Raw genomic sequence first — 21,119 nt, 5'->3', positions numbered from 1 at the left:
TGCTGGACAATCATCGACAGGAAGACACTGGAACTCACCAAAAAAGATACCCCACATCCAAAGACAAAGGAGAAGCCACAATAAGATGGTAGGAGTGGCGCAGTCACAGTAAAATCAAATCCCGTAACTGTTGGGTGGGTGACTCACAGACTGGAGAAGACATATACCACAGAAGTACACCCACTGGAGTGAAGGTTCTGAGCCCCACGTCAGGATTCCCAACCTGGGGGTCTGGCAACGGGAGGAGGAATTCCTAGAGAATCAGACTTTGAAGGCTAGTGGGATTTGATTGCAGAACTTCAGCAGAACTGGGGGAAACAGAGACTCCACTCTTGGAGGGCACACACAAAGTAATGTGCACATCGGGACCCAGGGAAAGGAGCAGTGAACCCAGGGGAGACTGAACCAGACCTAACTGCTAGTGTTGCAGGCTCTCCTGCAGAGGCGGGGGTTGACTGTGGCTCACCGTGGGGACAAGGACACTGTCAGCAGAAATTCTGGGGAGTACTCCTTGGCGTGAGCCCTCCCAGAGTCTGCCATTAGCCCCACCAAAGAGCCCAGGTAGGCTCCAGTGTTGGGTTGCCTCAGGCGAAACAACCAACAGGGAGGGAACCCAGCCGCACCCATCAGCAGTCAAGAAGATTAAAGTTGAGCTTTGCCCACCAGAGCAGCAGTCAGCTCTACCCACCACCAGTCGCTCCCATCAGGAAACTTGCACAAGCCTCTTAGATAGCCTCAGCCGCCAGAGGGCCCAGGGCAGAAGCAAGAAGAACTACAATCCTGCAGCCTGTGGAACAAAAACCACATTCACAGAAAGACAGACAAGATGAAAAGGCAGAGGGATATATACCAGGTGAAGGAACAAGATTAAACCCCAGAAAAACAACTAAATGAAGTGGAGATAGGCAACCTTCCAGAAAAAGAATTCAGAATAATGATAGTGAAGATGATCCAGGACCTCAGAAAAAGAATGGAGGCAAAGATCGAGAAGGTGCAAGAAATGTTTAACGAAGACCTAGAAGAATTAAAGAACAAACAGAGACGAACAATACAATAACTGAAATGAAAACTACACTAGAAGGAATCAATAGCAGAATAACTGAGGCAGAAGAACGGATAAGTGACCTGGAAGACAGAATGGTGTAATTCACTGATACGGAACAGAATAAAGAAAAAAGAATGAAAAGAAATGAAGACAGCCTGAGACCTCTTGGACAACATTAAACAAACCAACATTCGCATTACAGGGGTCCCAGAAGGAGAAGAGAGAGAGAAAGGACCCGAGAAAATATTTGAAGACATTATAGTCGAAAACTTCCCTAACATGGGAAAGGAAATAGCCACCTAAGTCCAGGAAGCGCAGTGAGTCCCATACATGATAAATACAAGGAGAAACACGCTGAGACACATAGTAATCAAATTGGAAAAATTAAAGATAAAAATTACTGAAAGCAACAAGGGAAAAACAACAAGTAACATACAAGGGAACTCTCATAAGGTTAACAGCTGATTTTTCAACAGAAACTCTACAAGCCAGAAGGGAGTGGCAAGATATACTTAAAGTGATGAAATGGAAGAACCTACAACCAAGATTACTCTACCCAGCAAGGATCTCATTCAGATTCGATGGAGAAATCAAAAGCTTTACAGACAAGCAAAACCTAAGAGAATTCAGCACCACCAAACCAGCTCTACAACAGATGCTAAAGGAATTTCTCTAAGTGGGAAACACAAGAGAAGAAAAGGACCTACAAACACAAACCCAAAACAATTAAGAAAATAGTCATAGGAACATAAATATCGAGAATTACCTTAAATGTGAATGGATTGAATGCTCCAACCAAAAGACACAGATTGGCTGAATGGATACAAAAACAAGACCCATATATATGCTGTCTACAAGAGCCCCACTTCAGACCTAGGGACACATACAGACTGAAAGTGAGGGGATGGAAAAAGATATTCCATGCAAATGGAAATCAAAAGAAAGCTGGAGTAGCAATACTCATATTAGATAAAATAGACTTTAAAATAAAGAATGTTACAAGAGACAAAGAAGGACACTACATAATGATCAAGGGATCAATCCAAGGAGAAGATATAACAATAATAAATATATATGCACCCAATATAGGAGCACCTCAATACATAAGGCAACTGCTAACAGCTATAAAAGAGGAAATTGACAGTAACACAATAATAGTGAGGGACTTTAACACCTCACTTACACCAACGGACAGATCATCCAAACAGAAAATTAATAAGGAAACAGAAGCTTTAAATGACACAATAGACCAGATAGATTTAATTGATATTTATAGGACAGTCCATCCCCAAACAGCAGATTACACTTTCTTCTCAAGTGCGCATGGAACATCCTCCAGGCTAGATCACATCTTGGGTCACAAATCAAGCCTCAGTAAATTTAAGAAAATTGAAATCATATCAAGCATCTTTTTTGAATACAGCGCTCTGAAATTAGAAATGAATTACAGGGGAAAGAACGTAAAAAACACAAACACATGGAGGCTAAGCAGTACGTTACTAAATAACCAAGAGATCACTGAAGAAATCAAAGAGGAAATCACAATATACCTAGGGACAAATGACAATGAAAACATGACGATCCAAAACCTATGCAATGCAGTAAAAGCATTCAAAGAGGGAAGTTTATAGCTATACAGTCGTACCTCAAGAAAGAAGAAAACTCTGAAATAAACAATCTAACCTTACACCTAAAGGAACTAGAGAAAGAAGAACAAACAAAACCCAAAGTTAGCAGAAGGAAAGAAACCATCAAGATCAGAGCAGAAATAAATGAAATAGAAACAAAGAAAACAATAGCAAAGATCAATAAAACTAAAAGCTGGTACTTTGAGAAGATAAACAAAATTCATAAACCATTAGCCAGACTCATCAAGAAGAAGAGGGAGAGGACTCAAATCAATAAAATTAAAAATTAAAAAGGAGTAGTTACAATAGACACCACAGAAATACAAAGCATCCTAAGAGACTACTACAAGCAAATCTCTGCCAATAAAATGGACAACCTGGAGGAAATGGACAAATTCTTAGAAAGGTATAACCTTCCAAGACTGAACCAGGAAGAAATAGAAAATATAAACAGACCAATCACAAGTAATGAAATTGAAACTGTCATTAAAAATCTTCCAACAAACAAAAGTCCAGGACCAGATGGCTTCACAGGTGAATTCTATCAAACATTTAGAGAAGAGCTAACACCCATCCTTCTCAAACTCTTCCAGAAAATTGCAAAGGAAGGAACACTCCCAAACTCATTCTATGAGGCCACCATCACCCTGATACCAAAACCAGACAAAGATACTACAAGAAAATAAAATTACAGACCAATATCACTGATGAATATAGATGCAAAATCCTCAACAAAATACTAGCAAACAGAATCCAACAACACAGTAAAGGATCATACACCGTGATCAAGTGGGATTTATCCCAGGGATGCAAGGATTCTTCAGTATATGCAAATCAATCAATGTTATACACCATATTAAGAGACTGAAGAATAAAAACCATATGATCATCTCAATAGATGCAGGAAAAGCTTTTGACAAAATTCAACACCCATTTATGATAAAAACTCTCCAGAAAGTGGGCATAGAGGGAAACTACCTCAACATAATAAAGGTCATATATGACAGACCCACAGCAAACATAATTTTCAATGGTGAAAAACTGAAAGAATTTCCTTTAAGATCATGAACAAGACATGGATGTCCACTCTCACCAACATTATTCAACATAGTTTTGGAAGTCCTAGCCACAGCAGTCAGAGAAGAAAAAGAAATAAAAGGAATATAAATTGGAAAAGAAGCAGTGAAACTGTCACTGTTTGCAGACGACATGATATTATACATGGAGAATCCTAAAGATGCCACCAGAAAACTACTAGAGCTAATCAGTGAATTTGGTGAAATAGCAGGATACAAAATTAATGCACAGAAATCTCTTGCATTCCTGCACACTAATGATGAAAAATCTGAAAGAGAAATTAAGGAAACACTCCCGTTTACCATTGCAACAAAAAGAATAATATACCTAGGAATAAACCTACCTAGGGAGACAAAAGACCTGTATGCAGAAAACAGTAAGACACTGATGAAAGAAATTAAAGATGATACCAACAGATGGAGAGATATACCATGTTCTTGGATGAGAAGAATCAATATTGTGAAAACATGAGTATACTACTCAAAGCAATCTACAGATTCAATGCAATCCCTATCAAATTACCAATAGCATTTTTTAAGAAAGTAGAACAAAAAATCTTAAAATTTGTATGGAGACACAAAAGACCCCAAATAGCCAAAGCAGTCTTGAGGGAAAAAAGCGGAGCTGGAGGAATCAGACTCCCTGACTTCAGACTATACTACAAAGCTACAGTAATCAAGACAATATGGTACTGGCACAAAAACAGAGATATAGATCAATGTAACAGGATAGAAAGCCCAGAGATAAACCCACACACCTATGGTCAACTAATCTATGACAAAGGAGGCAAGGATATACAATGGAGAAAAGATAGTCTCTTCAATAAGGGGTGCTGGGAAACTGGACAGCTACATGTAAAAGAATGAAATTAGAACACTCCCCAACACCATACAAAAAAATAAAGTTAAAATGGATTAGAAACCTATATGTAAGACCAGACACTATAAAACTCTTAGAGGAAAACATAGGAAGAACACTCTTTGACATAAATCACAGCAAGATCTTTTTTGATCCACCTCCTGAGTAATGGAAATAAAAACAAAAATAAACAAATGGGACCTAATGAAACTTCAGTGCTTTTTCACAGCAAAGGAAACCATAAACTAGAAAAAAGGACAACCCTCAGAATGGGAGAAAATATTTGCAAACGAATCAATGGACAAAGTATTAATCTCCAAAATATATATACAGCTCATGCAGCTCAATATTAAAAAAATAAACAATCTAATCCAGAAATGGGCAGAAGACCTAAATAGACATTTCTCCAGTGAAGACATACAGATGGCCAAGAAGCACATTAAAAGCTGCTCAACGTCACTAATTATCAGAGAAATGCAAATCAAAATTACAATGAGGTATTACCTCACACCAGTTAGAATGGGCATCATCAGAAAATCTACAAACAACAAATGCTGGAGAGAGTGTGGAGAAAAGGGAACCCTGTTGCACTGTTGGTGGGAATGTAAATTGATACAGCCACTATGGAGAACAGTATGCCAGTTCCTCAAAAAACTAAAAACAGAATTACCATATGATCCAGCAATCCCGCTACTGGGCATATACCCAGAGAAAACCATAATTCAAAAAGATGCATGCAGCCCAGTGTTCACTGCAGCACTATTTACAATAGCCAGGTTATGGAAGCAACGTAAATGCCCATCGACAGATGAATGGTTAAGAAGATGTGGTACATATATACAATGGAATATTACTCAGTCGTAAAACGGAACGAAATTGGGTCATTTGTTGAGATGTGGATGGATCTAGAGACTGTCATACAGAGTGCAGTAAGTCAGAAAGGGAAAAACAAATATCGTATATTAACGCATATATGTGCAACCTAGAAAAATGGTACAGATGAACCAGTTTGCAGGGCGGAAACTGAGACACAGATGTAGAGAACAAACGTATGGACACCAAGGGGGGAAAGCCGCGGGTGGTGTTGGTGGTGGTGTGATGAATTGGGCGATTGGGGTTGACATGTATACACTGATGTGTATAAAATTGATGACTAAGAAGAACCTGCTGTATAAAAAAATAAATTAAAAAATTAAAAAAAAAAGATTTAGGAGTCCAAGGACCTGAGACCCTGCACACACCGTAATCTTGTCAGCAACCCCTCCCTTGGGAAGTATTGTTACAAAACGCCTTATCAAATCCTCCTGGGTTGGGACACATAGTTTTTTGAGGCAGGAGCCTGCTGTGTCCCCCTTTGCCTGGCAAAGTAATAAAGCTATCCTTTAAAAAAAAAAAATACATATATATATATATATACTTCCATTTCATATATGAAGCAGCACTATTCAACTACTTCTTTAGAGAGCTCAGGAAAATTAGTTTTAGAGACATAAATGTATTCTTCAGATTTCTTAATTATAATGCCTAAGATATTTTTGTGACCTGAATAGCACATTAAGAAACCACCTCTTCACAATATAGGTGTTTCCCACATTTGTTACCAACTGTACAGTTAATCCACTTTGTAGAAAATAAGCCATGGGATTATGATCACCCCAGATTAAAAAGCACATCTTCCTTTTCAGCGATATGTAAAAACCACAGAAGCCAGAATGATATCAGATACTGAAAGATTAGGATACTAAATCTGATCTCCCAAATCAGTAATTTGTGTGCCACCTTCATGATTTGCTATATTCTGTAGTGCTCATACTATTAAATACTTAATGTTTTTATCTTCATGACTCAGTTTTTGCTTAAATTTATTTAAGAATTTATTTTATTGAAATAAATAGTAACTTTAAAGATGTATTCCCAACTATTAACATGAGAATGTTCGTCTGTGCCATCTAAACATTATACCCACTTTGGTTAATACCTCTCTCCTAGCAGATTCAAGCTATCCCATCCAGGTGTGTGACCTTGGGCAACTTACCAGCTTCTCCCAGCCTCTGTATTCATTGTGTCTAATGGGGGTAATGAGGTGCTGTTGCCTGTCAAGTGCTTAAGACAGTGCCCGACACAGTAATTAGTCAGTAAACAGAAGCAACTGCATGAATTCAGTTGAAGTGATTTTCGTCTTTATTACTCTTCTGAAAAGAGCAACATTGCAGATTTAGAAATTAGACAAGCACTTCCATTCTGCATCTACAGATGGGGCTCAAGGTAGTGGAAAGAACAATAGACCAAAGAGTTGGTGAATTTTATATCACTAGCTCTGTGCAACTTGTTCAGATCTTTTGGCCTCTCTAGGATTTGGTTTCTTCATCAGACAAATCAGGAGGTTTGATTTGACTTGATCCCAAGGCATCTAGCTCATAGGCTGCCAGCTGTTTGATTCTGACTGTGGGATATGGTTCATCTGTAATTTGAGCATGTTTTGTTTGTTTGTTTTTTTAGCTGGTTGTCTGATACATAGAGTAATCTGGGCATTTGGTGTGGTCCCAGCTGCTTTCCTGTTTTCATCATGTTAGTAAGCCTGGGCCAATTATTAATTGTTTTTGAAGCTGTATATAATTATTTAATAATTATGAGCTATTGAAGTTTAATCCTAGTAAAATTACATCATAAAACTGAGGCATTTTTGAAGGATTTACTGATAAAAGGAAAATATAAATAAATTCATTTTACACATGTTACTAACATTTAAGGTGTACTTAATATATGTTTGCCAGTCATGGAACCACTTAACCCATCATTGTCATCAATAAAAAATTATATGTGAATCTCTAGCCATGTGGCCTACAATTAAAATAACTTTTATATCTCTGGCCTACATGACTTGCCATATCCTTTCCAGATCTGGGATTCTACAGTTTTATGAATTTCAGTCTCCTGATAGGGTAGGTCTAGAGTTGGTAGTGATGAAGTCAAGGAAGCAAAATAAATTTTTAAAAGTCTGCTATAGCTGCTTTTTTAGATGGCTATGTATATAAATATGGGTGTGTATGTGTATGTCAGCATAGTATGAACCAATTGCTGATTTTTTTCCCTTAAGAATATATCTTAGAAAATTTCCCATTCATATAGTTTCCTCATTCTTTTGAATGGTTGCAGTGTTCCATCGAATGGATAATCACCAGTGTTTAACCAGTCTCCTTACAGTGGACATTTAGGCTTTTTTCTAACTTCTGCTATTACCCACAATAATGCTCTAATGAATGTCTTGTGTGTGTGAGCTTTTGTGCATATGTTAGTGTATCTGTAGGTTAAATTGCTGGGTTGGAGGATATGTGCATTTGTAATTTTGATTAAGTAGACAAATTGCTCTTCATGGAGGTTGAACCAGTGTACACACCCACCAACAATGCGTGAGTGAACCTGCTTCTGCTTGGCTGCTTTCCCCCTCAAGGATCCCTGTCTTTCTGTATTACGAAGCAATTTGAGTACTACTGTATTATACTTTGTTGTCTCTGGGAAAATGCTGATTAGGTGGGTGATCATTACTATTGATATTTGTGCAAATTTCACAGATTGAATCTTACACTGAAGACCACTTAACTATATGTATTTGCTGAATTAAATGGCTGCACAGTTAAGCATCTTGGAATGTGCTTTACGTTACTTCAGAGCACAATTATACCAGTGTAGAAAAACTCCAACTTGCAAATTGTCAGCAACTAAAGCCTTCCATGGAGATTCATTCCCATAACATAACGAAACACACTATATATATTATACAAAAGATTTGGCTATAAACAGAGTTATTTACACTTTATTTTTCTTAAATTTAGAAGGAAAAGCCATTATCACCAGATACTGTTGCCTTGTTTTCAGAGAAAACTAATATTAGTTGGTGGAGTTGGACTAAAACACAAAGAGTTGTCCTCTTAGTCCTTGCTTCATAACCATTTGATTGTGTACATGCGGGCCCACAGCCTTTAGATCTGAGAGTTAAAGCTGCTGTGGTTCCTTGAAGAAAATAGAGTAGTTTGTGTTACAGAAAGATACGAATGCACTCTTTCTCTTCCACATTTAGGACTTACTACATACATTTAGGAAAATTGTAAAGGATATTCAAAACTACTATCTCTTTTCTCTTTTTCTCTTTGGGCTGCAGCTTGGCATGTATGAAAGTCAGTTCCTGAAGGAACTTAGATCTTATTTATTTTTTATGCTAATATGCCAATGTGACCTTTTCTTAAATTGACTATTCTGATAGTTTTTTTTTTTCCCTTTGGCTTTTATAGAAGGACTTGCAAACTTCTTTTTTATGAAGTTTTATGAAGTTTTTTTAAAGAAGTTTTCCAATTTGATTTTCAAATATGGTTCTTTACATAGCATCATACTAATTCACTTTTTTTTGAAATTTTTTATGAAGTTTTCCAATTTGATTTTCAAATATGATCCTTTACAAAGCATCATACTAATTCACTTACAAGGAAGAATTTTTCCATCATTGACCTATTTGAAAAGCAGTTGTAGTGTTGGATGTAGTATTTCTAGTAAAGATACTGGTTAAATCCCAAAGAATAACCTAATTAATACAAAATCTCTTGGAGTTATTGAAATAAAAATACAAATTAAAAAGTTATTATTAGGCAATTACTCTTTATGGTTTTTTTTAGCACATATATTACATTTCAGAGAAACTGTTTGATTGTAGTTAGACTGTTGAGTTTTAAATTGTTCTATCCCCCTAAGGAAAGCAGTTTGTGGTGTTACTCAGAGACAGTGGAAAAACAGAATGAGGCTTTGTTGTGGCATTTATTACTCTGTGCTCACCCCTTCCCCATAAATTCACTGAAGCTCATGACTCCTTGAACTAAGGGAAGAAAACCATTTTCACTGAACCATAGCACCCCCTAACAGCCTAATAATTTATGTTTTTAAAATTCAAAGGAACATTTTGTTTCTGCTTATGAAAAGAATCATTAATCTAATATGATCTGATATCTCTTATGTTCTTGTGACCAAGAAGAGATCTTTGAAAGAGTCCATAGAAATTATGGGGAATGGAAGGAGGCATTACCCTTTTTGCAAATAATTGTTACATTACTCTTCTATGGGATGCTGGGGTCTGGATGCAGATCTTGAGCTGTGGCTGGACCCCTAAGCCCTCTATAGACACAGTGAACAGTGAAACTTCTTCTAGCCAGTTGCCTAACCATGCTTACTTGTGTGTTATAGGTTCTTCTCCCAGCAGCTGGTCTGTTACAGTTACAGGATGTGAAGAAGACTTGCTGTGAATTTTTGGAATCTCAGCTTCACCCTGTCAACTGCTTAGGAATCCGGGCTTTCGCTGATATGCACGCATGCACAGACCTCCTGAACAAGGCCAACACCTATGCAGGCAAGTGGAATAAACCTCGGCTGAGTTTGAGACAGGGAAGAATGTGGAACTCTTGATTTCTGATATGATTCTATAGTGAATCTGGAAAGTTGTGTCATATTTCTGGACCTGGACTTTATAAAAATACATTTACAGTCTTATAATGGTATGGTAGCACTGCATAATTGAAGCATGTTCATGGAGTTCTGAATTTAAAAGAAAAAAGAAGAAACTGTATGTGGTATTAGGCCTAGTAGTTTTATGTAAATATTGAATCCCTATGTATTTTTCTTTCAAATTATCAAATTAATAGGCATATAAGAAAGTGTTTACATATGAAATTAAGTCATTTTATCTCTGTGGCTTTTTACACCTTTTTCTTGTATCCAAGAAAACATTCTGTGGCATAAAAATACTCAAAGCAAAGAAATCTAGTTGCCTTTGAGTGGGGTAGAAAAGTTGATCCCAAATAGAGGCAGCCCTCTCCTTAGATTAAACACTCATTTCCAGGACCTCCTGCTGGCATCCTCTCCCTGTGGTGGCCTGTGTCTGTCCAGTCGGGGAGAAGAGATTATTGTTATAGCTTAGGATGTAGCTAAAGTACACAAAAGTAACCTATAATTTATTTTGCTCTGAGTTTACAAACATTTAAAAAATTCATATTAAAAGTGATTATTAGGAAGTGTCTAATTTTTTAAAAAATGATTTTCTAGAAGATAAACCTGGTGGAAGTTATAATCCCTCATCTCTGCCCTATATCTGTGACAGCCAGTAGGAACAGTTACCATAGAACCTCCCAAGACTATTGCCCCTTAGTAAGCTCTAGAACCCCAACTTCCTGGAGCCTTCAAATGCAAGAGCCCCTCATCTAAACTCTGCTCCACTCTGCATACTCTGATAACTAAGGAACATTTTGGCACATAGACCCAGGTAAGGGGTGTGTGTGTATGTGTACACAGAGCTTCTGACAGGAGAAGTATTCCTAGAATCCCTGTTGCATTTATCAAAGAAATAGTCGTACAAGGTGGTTAGTTGGAAAAAAAAAAAAAAAGCCCACAGCGCTGCAGTAAAATATAATAGGTCCAGTAAGTTTGAACTTTATAGATTTCGGTGGGGTGGTCTGATTGACCTAACTACCTTTTATAAAATTGTTTCAGTGGGAAAATGTGATATAAGTCCCAAAATGCTTATTTACAGATAAACTTTTAGAACATAACCCTTCTGTAAGTTGGGGAATGCATATAATATGTAATCTGCATTAAATATATCTTTCTCGGGCTGCTGGTTGTCTCACGGTACTTGATAAATATTACTGAATCTTAAGAGATAGAGAGGGAATGAATAAAATAGAATTAATGCAAAACATGTCCATACATAGTTCTCATGATATACTAGAACTGTTAGTTTCACTCATATCAGAACCAACTCATTGACTGTGTCTTAAGGAGACAGATTTTATTATTTCTTTCTTATTTACAATCATAAATTTATTGTAGTTTACGACAGAATGTGAACAATTTTCCACAAGAATTACACCTATACATCGTAGTTGATAGAGTCTTCCTTCATAATTATGACAAGAATTTTTTGTGGAAAAATTGTCAGTTTCAACAAAATTGCAAAGAAAATTTGATTTTTCATTTTTAATGCACTAAACCTTAAATCAAAGTCTTATTTAAAAGATATACTGCTTTTATACCATGCATCTGAATCTTAAAGTTGCTCAAGTTTCTAAAGTAACATTTTATAGCATTTTTTATTATGAAAAGTTGCAATACATACAAAAATAGAATAGTACTCACCACCCACCTCACCATCAGTTGTCAATTAATGGATAATCTTGTTTTAACTACACCCTCTTAACTACTCCTCCTCTGTTATTATTTTTTATATGTAAACTTTTTAGTAAAGTCTAATGAACATATAAAAAGTATGCAAATCATACATCTACAGCTTCATGAATTTTTGTATCCTCTTGTGCAATATTATTATTATTATTTTTTAAACATCTTTATTGGAGTATAATTGCTTTCCAATGGTGTGTTAGTTTCTGCCTTATAAGAAAGTGAATCAGCTATACATATACATAAATCCCCATATCTCCTCCCTCTTGCGTCTCCCTCACACCCTCCCTATCCTACCCCTCTAGGTGGACACAAAGCACCGAGCTGATCTCCCTGTGCTAGGCGGCTGCTTCCCACTAGCTATCTATTTTACATTTGGTAGTTTATATATGTCCATGCCACTCTCTCACTTTGTCCCAGCTTACCCTTCCCCATTCCTGTGTCCTCAAGTCCATTCTCTATGTCTGTGTCTTTATTCCTGTCCTGCCCCTAGGTTCTTCAGAACGTTTTTTTCCCTTTAGATTCCATATATATGGGTTAGCATATGGTATTTGTTTTTCTCTTTGACTTACTTCCTCTGTATGACAGTCTCTAGGTCCATCCACTTAACTACAAATAACTCAATTTCATTTCTTTTTATAGCTGAGTAATATTCCATTGTATATATGTGCCACATCTTCTTTATCCATTCATCTGTCGATGGACACTTAGATTGTTTCCATGTCCTGGCTGTTGTAAATAGAGCTGCAGTGAACATTGTGGTACATGCCTCTTTTTGAATTATGGTTTTCTCAGGGTATATGCTCAGTAGTGGGATTGCTGGGTCGTATGGTAGTTCTATTTTTATTTTTTTGAGGAACCTCCATACCGTTCTCCATAGTGGCTGTATCAATTTACATTCCCACCAACAGTGCAAGAGGGTTCCCTTTTCTCCACACCCTCTCCAGCATTTATTGTTTCTAGATTTTTTGATGATGGTCATTCTGACTGGTGTGAGATGATATCTCTTGTAGTTTTGATTTGCATTTCTCTAATGATTAGTGATGTTCAGCATCCTTTCATGTGTTTGTTGGCAATATGTATATCTTCTTTGAGGAAATGTCTATTTAGGTCTTATGCCCCTTTTTTTTTTTTTTTTTTGCCGTACGCGGGCCTCTCACTGTTGTGGCCTCTCCCGTTGCGGAGCACAGGCTCTGGATGTGCAGCCTCAGTGGCCATGGCCCACGGGCCTAGCCGCTCCACGGCATGTGGGATCTTCCCGTGCCATGTCCCCTGCATCGGCAGGCGGACTCTTAACCACTGCACCACCAGGGAAGCTCTTCTGCCCATTTTTTGATTGGGTTGTTTGTTGTTTTGATATTGAGCTGCATGAGCTGCTTGTATATTTTGGAGATTAATCCTTTGTCAGTCATTTCGTTTGCAAATATTTCCTCCCATTCTGAGGGTTCTCTTTTCGTCTTGTTTATGGTTTCCTTTGCTGTGCAAAAGCTTTTAAGTTTCATTAGGTCCCATTTGTTTATCTTTGTATTTATTTCCATTTCTCTAGGAGGTGGGTCAAAAAGGATCTTGCTGTGATTTATGTCATGGAGTGTTCTGTGTATGTTTTCCTCTAAGAGTTTTATAGTGTCTGGCCTTACATTTAGGTCTTGAATCCATTTTGAATTTATTTTTGTGTATGGTGTTAGGGAGTGTACTAATTTCATTCTTTTCCATGTAGCTGTCCAGTTTTCCCAGCACCACTTACTGAAGAGGCTATCTTTTCTACATTGTATATTCTTGCTTCTTTTATCAAAGATAAGGTGACCATATGTGTGTGGGTTTTTCTCTGGGCTTTCTATCCTGTTCCATTGATCTATCTTTCTGTTTTTGTGCCAGTACCATATTGTCTTGATTACTGTAGCTTTGTAGTATAGTCTGAAGTCAGGGAGCCTGATTCCTCCAGCTCTGTTTTTCTTTCTCAAGATGGCTTTGGCTATTCAGGGTCTTTTGTGTTTCCATACAAATTGTAAAATTTTTTGTTCTAGTTTTGTGAAAAATGTCTTTGGTAATTCGATAGGGATTGCATTGAATCTGTAGATTGCTTTGTATAGTATAGTCATTTCCACAATGTTGATTCTTCCAATCCAAGAACATGGTGTATCTCTCCATCTGTTTATATCATCTTTAATTTCTTTCATCAGTGTCTTATAGTTTTCTGCATACAGGTCTTTGGTCTCTTTAGGAAGGTTTATTCCTAGATATTTTATTCTTTTTGTTCCAATGGTAAATGGGAGTGTTTCCTTAATTTTTCTTTTAATTTTTCATCATTAGTGTGTAGGAATGCAAGAGATTTCTGTGCATTAATTTTATATCTGGCTACTCTACCAAATTCATTGGTTAGCTCTAGCAGTTTTCTGGTAACTTCTTTAGGATTCTCTATGTATAGTATCATATCATCTGCAAACAGTGACAGTTTTACTTCTTCTTTTCCAATTTGGATTCCTTTTATTTTTTTTCTTCTCTGATTGCCGTGGCTGAAACTTCCAAAACTATGTTGAATAATAGTGGTGAGAGTGGGCAACCTTGTCTTGTTCCTGATCTTAGTGGAAATGGTTTCAGTTCTTCACCATTGAGGATGATGTTGGCTGTGGGTTTGTCATATATGGCCTTTATTATGTTGAGGTAAGTTCCCTCTATGCCTACTTTCCAGAGGGTTTTTATCATAAATGGGTGTTGAAATTTGTCGAAAGCTCTTTCTGCATCTTTTGACATGATCATATGGTTTTCCTCCTTCAATTTGTTAATATGGTTTATCACATTGATTGACTTGCGTATATTGAAGAAACCTTGCGTTCCTGGGATAAACCCCACTTGATGATGATGTATGATCCTTTTAATGTACTGTTGGATTCTGCTTGCTAGTATTTTGTTGAGGATTTTTGCATCTATGTTCATCAGTGATATTGGCCTGTAGTTTTCTTTCTTTGTGGCATCTTTGTCTGGTTTTCGTATCAGGGTGATGGTGGCCCCTAGAATGAGTTTGGGAATGTTCCTCCCTCTGCTATATTTTGGAGGAGTTTGAGACGGATGGGTTTTAGTTCTTCTCTAAATGTTTGATAGAATTTGCCTGTGAAGCCAACTGGTCCTGGGCTTTTGTTTGTTGGAAGATTTTTAATGACAGTTTCAATTTCAGTGCTTGTGATTGGTCTGTTTATATTTTCTGTTTCTTCCTAGTTCAGTCTCAGAAGGTTGTGCTTTTTAAGAATGTGTCCATTTCTTCCAGGTTGTCCATTTTATTGGCATATAGTTGCTTGTAGTAATCTCATGATCCTTTGTATTTCTGTAGTGTCAGTTGTTACTTCTCCTTTTTCATTTCTGATTCTGTTAATTTGAGTGTTCTCCCTTTTTTTCTTTTTTTTTTTTTCCGGTACGCAGGCCTCTCACTGTTGTGGACTCTCCCGTTGCGGCGCACAGGCTCCAGACGCGCAGGCTCAGCAGCCATGGCTCACGGGCCTAGCCGCTCTGCGGCTTGTGGGATCTTCCCAGACCGGGGCATGAACCCGTATCCCCTGCATCGGCAGGCGGACTCTCAACCACTGTGCCATGGGGGGAGCCCTCCCTTTTTTTTCCTAATGAGTCTGGCTAAAGGTTTATCAATTTTGTTTATGTTCTCAAAGAACCAGCTTTTAGTTTTATTGATCTCTGCTATTGTTTTCTTTGTTTCTATTTCATTTATTTGTGCTCTTATCTTTATGATTTCTTTCCTTCTGCTAACTTTGGGTTTTGTTTGTTCTTCTTTCTCTAGTTCCTTTAGGTGTAAGGTTAGATTGTTTGTTTGAGATTTTTCTTCTTTCTTGAGGTAGGCTTGTATAGCTATAAACTTCCCTCTTTGAACTGCTTTTGTTGCGTCCCATAGGTTTTGGATCATCGTGTTTTCATTGTCATTTGTCCCTAGGTATATTTTGATTTCCTCTTTGATTTCTTCAGTGATCTCTTGGTTATTTAGTAACGTACTGTTTAGCCTCCATGTTTGTGTTTTTTATGTTTTTTCTCCTGTAATTCATTTCTAATCTGATAGCATTGTGGTCAGAAAAGATGCTTGATATGATTTCAATTTTCTTAAATTTACTGAGGCTTGATTTGTGACCCAAGATGTGATCTAGCCTGGAGGATGTTCCATGCGCACTTGAGAAGAAAGTGTAATCTGCTGTTTGGGGATGGACTGTCCTATAAATATCAATTAAATCTATCTGGTCTATTGTGTCATTTAAAGCTTCTGTTTCCTTATTAATTTTCTGTTTGGATGATCTGTCCATTGGTGTAAGTGAGGTATTAAAGTCCCCCACTATTATTGTGTTACTGTCGATTTCCTCTTTTATAGCTGTTAGCAGTTGCTTTATGTATTGAGGTGCTCCTATATTGGGTGCATATATATTTATTATTGTTATATCTTCTCCTTGGATTGATCCCTTGATCATTATGTAGTGTCCTTCTTTGTCTCTTGTAACATTCTTTATTTTAAAGTCTATTTTATCTAATATGAGTATTGCTACTCCAGCTTTCTTTTGATTTCCATTTGCATGGAATATCTTTTTCCATCCCCTCACTTTCAGTCTGTATGTGTCCCTAGGTCTGAAGTGGGGCTCTTGTAGACAGCATATATATGGGTCTTGTTTTTGTATCCATTCAGCCAATCTATGTCTTTTGGTTGGAGCATTTAATCCATTCACATTTAAGGTAGTCATCAATATGTATTTTCCTATTACCATTTTCTTTATTGTTTTGGGTTTGTTATTGTAGGTCTTTTCCTTCTCTTGTGTTTCCTGCTTAGAGAAGTTCCTTTAGCATTTGTTGTAGAGCTGGTTTGGTGGTGCTGAGTCTCTTAACTTTTGCTTATCTGTAAAGGTTTTAATTTCTCCATCGAATCTGAATGAGATCCTTGCTGGGTAGAGTAATCTTGGTTGTAGGTTTTTCCCTTTCATCACTTTAAATATGTCCTGCCCCTCCCTTCTGGCTTGCAGAGTTTCTTCTGAAAGATCAGCTGTTAACCTTATGGGGATTCCCTTGTGTGTTAATTGTTGCTTTTCCCTTGCTGCTTTTAATATTTTTTCTTTGTATTTAATTTTTGAGAGTTTGATTAATGTGTGTCTTGGCGTTTTTCTCCTTGGATTTATCCTGTATGGGACTCTCTGTGCTTCCTGGACTTGATTGACTATTTCCTTTCCCATATTAGGGAAGTTTTCAACTATAATCTCTTCAAATATTTTCTCAGTCCCTTTTTTGTTTTCTCTTCTTCTGGGATCCCTATAATTCGAATGTTGGTGCGTTTAATGTTGTCCGAGACGTCTCTATGACTGTCCTCAATTCTTTTCATTCTTTTTTCTGTATTCTGCTCTGAAGTAGTTATTTCCACTATTTTATCTTCCAGGTCCCTTATCCCTTCCTCTGCCTCAGTTATTCTGCTATTGGTTCCTTCTATAGGATTTTTAATTTCATTTATTGTGTTGTTCATCATTGTTTGTTTGCTCTTTAGTTCTTCTAGGTCCTTGTTAAACGTTTCTTGCATTTTCTCCATTCTATTTCCAGGATTTTGGATCATCTTTACTATCATTACTCTGAATTATTTTCCCAGTAGACTGCATATTTCCTCTTCATGTTTTGGTCTGGTGGGTTTTTACCTTGCTCCTTCATCTGCTGCATATTTCTCTGTCTTCTCATTTTATTTAACTTGCTGTGTTTGGGTTCTCATTTTTTCTGGCTGCAGGATCATAGTTCCTGTCATTTTTGGTGTCTGCCCCCAGTGGGTAAGGTTGTTTCAGTGGGTTGTGTGGGCCTCCTGGTAGAGGGCACTGGTGCCTGTGTTCTGGTGGATGAGGTTGGATCTTGTCTTTCTGGTGGGCAGGACCATGTCCGGTGGTGTGTTTTGGGGTGTTTGTGACCTTATTATGATTTTAGGCCGCCTCTCTGCTAATGGGTGTGCTTGTGTTCCTGTCTTGGTAGTTGTTTGGCATAGGGTGTCCAGCACTGTAACTTGGTGGTCATTGCGTGGAGCTGGGTCTTAGCATTGAGATGGAGATCTCTGGGAGAGCTCTCGTCATTTGATATTATGTGGGGCTGGAGGGTCTCTGGCGGACCAATGTCCTGAACTTGGCTCTCCCACCTCAGAGGCTCAGGCCTGACACCAGGGCAGAGTACCAAGACCCTTTTGGCAAGTTTGAGGGCTTCTGCCGGCATTCAGTAGGTGTTCTGTAGGAGTTGTTCCACATGTAGATGTAGTTTTGATGTATTTGTGGGGAGCAAGGTGATATCCACGTCTTACTCCTCTGCCATCTTGAAAGCGCCCTCTCCAATATTATTTTGAAGCAATTGAGTAATATTATTTCATATACATATTTCATCCTTATAATTTTAAAGAAGTAAAATTGCAGTGACCAACTTCGTGTAATCAAGCTATTTCCATAACTTTGGGGTATTGTTAACTAGTTGCAACAAACTTTCTAAAATAAATAATCCAGTATAATACTAAAGTAAAATAGTTGTTCTTCATAGTGAAAATATCTGATTGTTGTTTATATCTTAAGCAAACAGGAGGTGGGGAGGTAGGGAATCAACACAGGAAGATACCTAGAGTTCTCTTTTTCTGCCATAATAAATCATTGTTTTTCAGTCCCTCCCTCCTTTATTTTTACAATTCAAACATTTTATGTCTCCAGAAGGGCTACCCAAACTCCTAAATTACTTTTAAGTTCAAATTTGAACATATAAATCTAGGAGACTGAAGGTATTCCCGGAACAGTGACATAGAAGAAGTTAATATCTTAACTTTTTTCCCCCGTCCTAGACAGTGGGCTTATAAGTGGACTGTGTGACATACAGGCAAGAAAGAAAGAAAGGAAGAAATAAGGAGCAATAGAAGAGTTATTAAATACATAAGTACATATGTACGTGGAAAGAAGCAGGGAGGAGAAAGAGGGGCTGAGGGAGAGAGAGGGGAAAGGGAAGAAAGTTTCATAACCTCAGGGTACATCCTGATCCAAGGTGTGACTGCACTTAAGAGGCTGGAGCACTCCTTATCCTCTGAAAACTCACCAGAGCTTCTGGGCAGAAGATCTGCTTCATTCCTTTCTTTTGCAGATTGGAAATGAGCTGTGTCTTATTCATTATAATTGAATTAAATTGTACAGGTGTAATGAAAGAATTAAAATGGTCCATGGGAATCTCTTCTGTGAACTCGTGTTCATTTTCATTTATCAGCATCTTTAGAAAAAGTAAAAATATGGGAAACCTAGTGGGGAAGGTCGAAGGTCTCAGCACTGGGGGAGAGTCTGCACTGCCCATCCTGGTGACCCCCTCCCATTGCTTCAGTCACAGCCCTTCCCCCCTGGCCCACTCTGCTTTTCCAGGGTCGTGAGCAGCCTGAAACCATGGACCACCGAGGGCCACCAGACCAGTCAGGCAAAATGACCTGCATGTTGAGACCTGGTGTTCTGGACTGTAATCAGCCTTTCTTATGCTCTTGAGTAATTGTTTTCTTAGCAGAAAAGCTGTGTGAAATTATTTTTGCTCTATACCTAAAAACTCAAAATTTCACACCTATGCCAAGAGTATGAACTTGTTTGGAGAATGCTGGTTTATGGACTTGTGTTTTGATTGGTGTTCATGTTTTACTCATTTCCCAAATCATTAAGACCTTTGTTTTGAGCATTTTTGCTGAACTGAAAATATAGAGGAGATAAAAACTGAACTTACGACTTCAGGGGCATTTTTATAGTCCCAGCAAAAGATTCTTTTGGAAGTTAGATTTTAACTTGAAATATGAATTTTATTCAGCCTTCCTTGTTGATAAACAAAAGTTACCAGTGGTTGACTTGTGAGAATTTCTAACAAATTTAAGGGAAACAGTAAGTTCTCGATTCTTAGTCATTCCTACATCTCACCACTCCCCACATTAAAAAATTGAGAAGCTGCTTAATATTGGTTCTAACTGACCTTTGGGGAAATTTTTAGTATCATATTCAAACCAGTGCTCTAGCTGAAACTCTGAGGGACCTGACATTCCTCAGTAACAGGGCTACCTGTGGAGAAGTCCTCAGGTCACTGACATGCTTTCAGTTTATTTCCTGTTCTCTTCTTATTCTTAACCCTATTATCTGTTTATATATCCTAGGCCTGTCCAGGCACCCCATAGTGCCCTACTTTTTTTGTTTGTTTGTTTGTTTGCGGTACGCAGGCCTCTCACTGTTGTGGCTTCTCCCGTTGCAGAGCACAGGCTCTAGACGCGCAGGCTCAGTGGCCATGGCTCACGGGCCCAGCCGCTCTGCGGCATGTGGGATCTTCCCGGACCGGGGCACGAACCCGTGTTCCCTGCATTGGCAGGTGGGCTCTCAACCACTGCGCCACCAGGGAAGCCCCATAGTGCCCTACTTTAAGAGCCTTCCCACTATGCTTGGACACTGATCAAACATTTTTATATGCCCAGCTGTTTTCTTGTGTGTACCCTCTCCCTTTGTCTTAAATGAAACTTTGCTTTGTCCCATACCTGCATGTTGGGGGCAAACTTCTTTAAGGGGCACTCCCCCCCGACTCACCAGGTGGGTAGGAGGGTAGACTTCCAGACTGTTGTTCTGTCACTGTCACTGTCCTCGGTTCTGCACTTTCTGACTGTCAGTCTGCAGCATTCTCTCTAGGACTCCAGGCCTCCAGTCATACGAAGTCTGACATCTGTATTGTCTTTTCCCTCTGTACCTTGTTTCTCTTGCCATCAGCAACTTCAAAATCTATACTGTTGTCTCCCTTGAGCCTCCCTCTTCCTACCTCCTTGAGACTGCTGTCTTCCGTCCATAAACCCATTTGCCACCTTAGAGCACAACTCTAGGGCATGTTGAACCTTGTTGGTATTTGGAACTCCCAAGGTTTCAACCTTTGTGCTGACCATATTCCTGCCTTCTCGTGCTCTTGTATTTCTTCATAAATATGTATTCTCTGGTGCCAGTTCTCCCAGTCATCTCTTGGCTGCTCAGCTTAGACTCAGTGGTCAGTCCTTTCAGAGCTACCCTCTTTATGTACCAAACTGCTGTGGGTGATGACAGGCTCAGTACGATTTAACCCCTGCTTCATAGGAGTTTATAGGCCAGTAGTAGTCAAGTCACACCCAAATTTGGTATATCTAGATTATGCCTTATTCTCTCTGAGAGCTGGTCCCATAACATTTTCTTCTGCAGTCAGTTTACTTCAATCATTTGCCCACCCTTCTGTAATTTAGGCTAGGAATCACTGCTTGGGGTAAACATCTGTCAAAATAAGCTCATGATTTTGAA

The 21,119-nt window shown here is 38.3% G+C and overlaps 1 protein-coding gene across 3 annotated transcripts in view; it reads left to right on the top strand.

Moving 5' to 3' along the window:
* The window catches only part of KLHL2 (kelch like family member 2), a 129,966-nt gene that overhangs the window by 62,753 nt on the left and 46,094 nt on the right, over positions 1-21,119 (top strand). For all 3 annotated transcript variants that reach the window (XM_082606025.1, XM_082606024.1, XM_082606026.1), the window contains exon 5: positions 9,838-10,000. In XM_082606025.1, the coding sequence (XP_082462151.1) occupies positions 9,838-10,000 (163 nt within the window). The remainder of the gene's footprint in view (positions 1-9,837; positions 10,001-21,119) is intronic.

This window comes from Mesoplodon mirus (genome assembly GCF_964341445.2).
Source record: "Mesoplodon mirus genome assembly, chromosome: 2".
NCBI classification, from domain to species: domain Eukaryota; kingdom Metazoa; phylum Chordata; class Mammalia; order Artiodactyla; family Ziphiidae; genus Mesoplodon; species Mesoplodon mirus.
The sequence above is the reverse complement of the archived record's forward strand: the minus strand, read 5'-3'. Positions and strand labels throughout refer to the sequence as shown.